Raw genomic sequence first — 6000 nt, 5'->3', positions numbered from 1 at the left:
AACATTTGGGTCAAGCCATTGTTGCAGACGGTAAATTGAATGTGTTAACGCTTTTTTCGCTAAATAAATTTTTGATGCGCATAATTTATTAATACGAAAATCAGTTGTATAGTGTCTGCACTTTAATTAAATGCTATTAATAAATAAATATTCATTAATTTTTTATTTCATACTCTATGTATCTGGCTGTTGAGGATTAATAAATAATCTTTCCATAGTGACGTGCTTCGTCTTCGCAGGAGTGCAATTTATCGATTAAGAAAATTATATGATATAAGTATTATCTAGCTCATTTAGGAATAATGAGGTTTTTATCAGAGAAACATACATATTATATCTCTTTATAATATTGATACAGCTACATGTCAAATATATATTATAGTTATAAAAATCGTATCTACTTGGAGCTGTTACAACAGGTTCACATGATCTTTACAACTGCACATTAATTGAAAACTAAATCCTACATCTTATATTCAGATTTACCAAAATAAGCGATTTAGTGATCGTTAAATTATGATAGGAAATACCTGACAATATAACTTGTATAACCTGATGCTTATAAGGAAAATTAAACAATTTTTTTTTTTTTATATTTATTATGTTTTAATATTTTCTGCACTACAGACGAATGAATGACCCGAGTAATAAATGGGAAGTGTATAACAATGGAATGTGTAAGTACCTAATGATCTTTTAAATATACAAAACAACTACGTACATTGTAAATTTTATCTTAATTTAACGACATGCTACAAATGCGTATTTGAAGAAAAAGATATAATGGTCATCCAAGATAAATATAAAGACATATTAATACATAAAACTCCGATATTTTAATATCCTTAAAATAAAGTTTTATATTCTATATTACAATATATACAAATATCTAAATCAATAACATATCAACTAGATAAAGTACATTCAGTACCCTGTTATTTACAAATACAAAGTAGTGTATGCTAGATCTTAGTATAAAATTAGTATAACCGTGCATTAATGTTGCTATAAGTGCTGAAACGTTCATCCGCGATGCTTAGACCATGATCGTGTTACCGATAATACTCTCTTTGCCATCAAGAAGCTCAGAATAGCCAGATTCATCGCTGCAGGCGCTGTCGTTGTCGCCGGTGTTTTTAAAAACCTCTGTCTCCGTGCTCGAGTTCAAACTATCAACATCAGTCAAATTGTCGATGAGAGTATCAAATTTGCCTTCGAAGCTATCGAGTATACCGGAGTCAGCTCTCAGGGGCGGATACGTAGATCGTCGACGGAAAGCGTTCTTCTCACCGATCGGCACATGACTTACTTCATCTGAAGTAACCGTGCTCGTTGAATCACTACCCTCGTTAATAGCATGAATGGAGTTCGTGTAGCTCATGTGGTTTCTCATCGATGCACTTTCGAAATTGCGTATTCTCTCAAACACCGGTACTCTTTCTTCGTCACTATCAGTTTCCTTGTGCTCTTCCTGTGAGAAATGTGAAGGAAGCGATGACGGCTCTGCGTCAGATGAGGTGACCGTGCTCGCCGTCTCGCACCCTGAAGAAACCGAACCATCGTCGCTATCAGTGACGAGGTAGTTACTTTGAGCTACAATTAATTTCTTCCTCCCCTGAAACATAGCAGCATCGTTTAATTCGATCGTCTCTTCGATCGACTCCAGTGTTATTAATCTCGATTCCTCTTTTTCGTTATTTTCTTGACTAGTTTCACTATGAGATTCCGACTCCTTATTTAATTTACTTTCATGAACAAGTAAGTCAATCAATTTATCGGTCGATTCCTCCTTGCTTTCTTCCGAGTCTAATCGCATTCTATCCATTACGCCTTCGGGGCATGACAGCTTACGTGGAGATTTGATCTCTTGTCGTCGTCTATCTAAAGATTGTGACGTGGTAAGACCCATTGTGAATTGACATTCCTTCTTTGAATTCATTTCTGCTTCTTCTTCATCTTCCTCAGAACAGAGTTCTTCGATGGCACCAAGCTTAGGAGCAGACTTTGATCTTTCAAGAGGGGGTCTGTAGTTCATGGCGCCTACACTGAGTAGTATCTTCCTACGTGGCATACTGGGATTATCGTAGACACTGTTAGCGAGGCTCAGCCTTGCATTCTGTTTTGAGATTCTATCCTTTTTAAACTCGACTAAGGCCTGTTTGAGTTTTATTTGAAGTTCCTCGGTTATTTTCTTTGATACGGTTTCTTTGGTGCAAAGAACAGCGTGACAACGGAGTTCATGTTTTAGTTTCTTCCCCTCGTGGCGGTACACCCAGCAGAATAATTTAGGGTAGTGTGGCGGACTGGCGCAGTATGTGATACGGTGGGACCAGTATTCGGTGAGCCCGTGTTCTTTGGTGAAACCTTTGAGGCCGGAGTTTGTGACGGATAGTTTCATCACGACGTCGGGCTTCGTGGACTGTTGGTAATTTCGCCATAATGTAGCAAGTGGCTTCTCAATGCAACTCTCACCTGCAAGCAAGAAAAGGAAAAATTTGAATACAAAACATATTACATTTGCCACTCGTCCTAACATTAGTATTGCAATTAAGTATTAATGTTTAAATTTGTTTATGAAATATTTAGGCCAAGTATCCGCGTGGGTGATGCCAACGCCTACATGATATATATCATCAGTCACTATCAAACTGATCTTAAATCAATCTACACAATTGTGTTTGTGTTATGTTCGAGGCTCGAGGCAAACATCTCGTGACATTAACCGATTGGTATCATGTTGTGGGGCGGCTGGTTGGCCGACACCCTTTGATTTCAAAACGTGCACAAATATTTGACTATATTATCATACATTATAGAGCACGTATGTCTATTTTTTCAACTATCTATGTACGTGTAAGTGTAAAGCTGTGTGGGATCAGTGAAAAGCAAAAGCAAGAAAGCCTTAACCGTGGATTTCATTAACTAAAATGTTTGTAAATATTGTCAGGAAAATCTGGTTACAATTTTTGTTTTATGACCTTAGCTGCTACATAAGTGCAACCCGGTAATGTCTTTTTTGGGCATGAGTTAGCCTATAAGTATAAAAAGTATTTTAATGTCGCATTGCTACAGTAACGCCTTCTCTCAATTTGAGGAAAAGGTTTGGACTTTATTCAACCACGCTGCTACAAGAGACCCTATCCTTCACGAGAGAGAGAGAGAGAGAGAGAGAGAGAGATTAATAACAAACAAACCTATAACAACGATTTATAATTTTAAGCTTTTGATGTACTTCAGTATTAGTAGCAATGAATGTTTGCTGTTAGCAAACATTCATAATAAATTAACTTTGTATATTTTTTCCTAACGTGAGAAGTAGACCTTGCTCATACATCGATCATTAAGGAGCGAGTAGCGTACTTACTATGATTAAGATAACAAAGGAAACCTAAGAACAACACGGCTGACAAACAAAATACATGACGTACTACGCATTCATTTATATAGTCTTCCATTTTGTTAAATGTTCATTAACAGTCTATTATTAATTCAGTAAACGTGCCGTGTTTATATAAAAGCTTTATAAACAAAAACAAAGTTATTTTTCGGATCTCGATCTCTGTTTTTTTACAACCAAATCGTTTATTTAAATGCCTTTGATTATGGAACTAATATGTTTTCGTGGAATGACCTTAAATCAAGCTGTCGTTTTGAGGTCGTTGCTACGAAACTCATTCCTGACTAACGTACCGTGGCGGAGGGTGCGATTTAAATCCGTATAATAAATCGTTAGGTACCTCATCTCACGTACACTTTTTTTTAAATATAAGATTTAGCATTTAAAAAATATGCTAAATATTTTGAAGACCTTACTAAATTAATATACAACAATTTATACCAGAAGACGCAGCGCGTTTTGAAGAAGAGTTTTATATAGTAATACAATGTTGTTATATATGAAGCTGCACTTCGTAGAAAAAAAAATTAAAACGATTACTAGAAAAAACAATAAGACTGTAAACAAAAGAAGCAAAAAAATTGTCCTTCCGAAAGACGTGGTCACTAATAACCTGGTACATGCACATGGCTTTGCTGAATCACATGTACTCACATGTAAAGTGCGCTATCTAGCATGAGAAAAATATGGGTATGTCTCTCCTACATAGTCTTACGTTGTTTGTATAATATCTATAGCCTATTTCGATCACAGAAGAAAAAGACAAACATACAACTTTGACATTGAATTGACGTAATATCATTGACGAGATCTTATATTATCTGTACACTTAATTATGGATTTGTGAAAAAATGGCGTTTTTAATTAGAGCGAAGTTGTTATCGGAAGTTAAATTAAAGGAGATGTTAGTCGTTATGTGTAATAGTGTTGTATTATAAATAAAGATGTATTATTCAAAGCATAATATGGCAAAGTTTTAGCATATAGCATTGAATGCTTTATCTTTTATACAACTTTCATTGGCTTGGCTATAGGCTATAGTATGTTAGTGGTGACTGGTCATACAAATATAATTAGTTTAAGACTGCCAGTGATTTGGTTAATCAATTCGTTCACGATAAATACCCGGAAAAAAAACAGGCATTTCCGTCACACACATGGCCTTATTATGTATTGCATAAAGAAATTACAGGCATACACATGTATGCTAGGGTGACCATACCATAGCAATTATTGTAATATTTTATTATACTTTACTTTAAATACGAAAATCGTTAAGAATTATCCTTTTCCAGAATTAAATTTTAGAATTATTTTTTTATAAAAAAAGAATTCAACTCAATAGTTATCGATTTATAATATGCAAAATGCAATATAAATCACATAATTTTATCAATATATATTCTGTTTTTCAATTTAGATTAGGTAGTTACCGTGTTAGAAATTTTTAATTTGTAATTATTTTTATATGTGGCACATTCATTAATTTTGGATACATACAATACAATGCTAAAAACACCGCCTGCAACTAAAATATGTGACAAATAAGATACTTTTTTTAACTTTACTCAGACGTCACAAATAGATCGTTGCACTCAAATGTAACCTTGAAGTTTCCTCCCACTGCAACCAGAGGTTACACTGTAAAACTTATTTTGTTCACCCGTGACGTGTACGTTACGAACGATAAACTACAAGTACAATACATACGTAATACATACAATACATACACAAGAAAAGATTTCGGTATTCTTACTAACTAAGTCTAATTTAGTGTAAGTAAGTATGGTCACCCTTTTGAAGTTTATGAAGTACGTTACATCACGTGATGACGCTTGTGTAGTCGTTTTCTCTCAATTTATATCTTACATACCTGAAAAGAACTTGTATAATAGTTATAGATATTTATCACAGTTAATGTTTCACCCTTTTTTGCGATCGGAGCATTGAAACTAGACGGAAGAATTTAGCAGATTTATATACCAGGCGGCCTACCTGATGCCATCTTTGGGAACGGTAAATAAATAAATCTGATACGTCAAAATATTACCAATTGTAAGAGGGATGTGTTAAAGTCAGATCGTTAGGAATATCGGAATTTGAAATCTTTCGACTTATACTTGAACTTTTACGCTTTTACGGTGTAAGAATTTTTTATCTGTGACGGAAATTGACAATGAAAATAATTTATTATAAACTATATTCATATTATAAATGCGAAGGTTAATCTGTCTGGTATCTTCACGCTTCAACTGCTTAACCGATTTAGATGAAATTTAGTACGGAGATAATTTGAGTTGGCTGCAAGGACATAGGCTACTTTTTTTAATTCACCCCCGATGGGGTACAATGGAGGACTTGTAGGATAGAGGTGAAGTTTTATAAACGGGCGGGTAAAGCCGTAAGTTCAGCTATTAATTAATATACATCATGACTTTATATACGGGTAATGTCATTGTATACATTATAAGTTGTACCTTTTTTTGCGAAGAGGTTAGATATTATTTATTTACATAAGGTACCTATGGCTGACAAAAGTGTTACATGTTTACATTAACGTAGAGATAGAGAAGGCTTGGAGCGTATACCACGCTGGTCCAATG

General features: G+C 34.6%; 1 protein-coding gene across 1 annotated transcript in view; it reads right to left on the bottom strand.

Moving 5' to 3' along the window:
- Positions 1-579: 579 nt before the first annotated feature.
- Positions 580-6000, bottom strand: part of LOC113392758 (uncharacterized) — a 59311-nt gene continuing 53890 nt past the window's right edge. The window contains exon 2 of the mRNA XM_026629319.2: positions 580-2472. Coding sequence (XP_026485104.2) covers positions 1037-2472 — 1436 coding nt within the window. The 3' untranslated portion in view covers positions 580-1036. The remainder of the gene's footprint in view (positions 2473-6000) is intronic.

Source organism: Vanessa tameamea, chromosome 5 (genome assembly GCF_037043105.1).
Source record: "Vanessa tameamea isolate UH-Manoa-2023 chromosome 5, ilVanTame1 primary haplotype, whole genome shotgun sequence".
Lineage (NCBI taxonomy): Eukaryota > Metazoa > Arthropoda > Insecta > Lepidoptera > Nymphalidae > Vanessa > Vanessa tameamea.
Note: the sequence above shows the minus strand (reverse complement) of the source record. Positions and strands in the feature narration are given on the sequence as shown.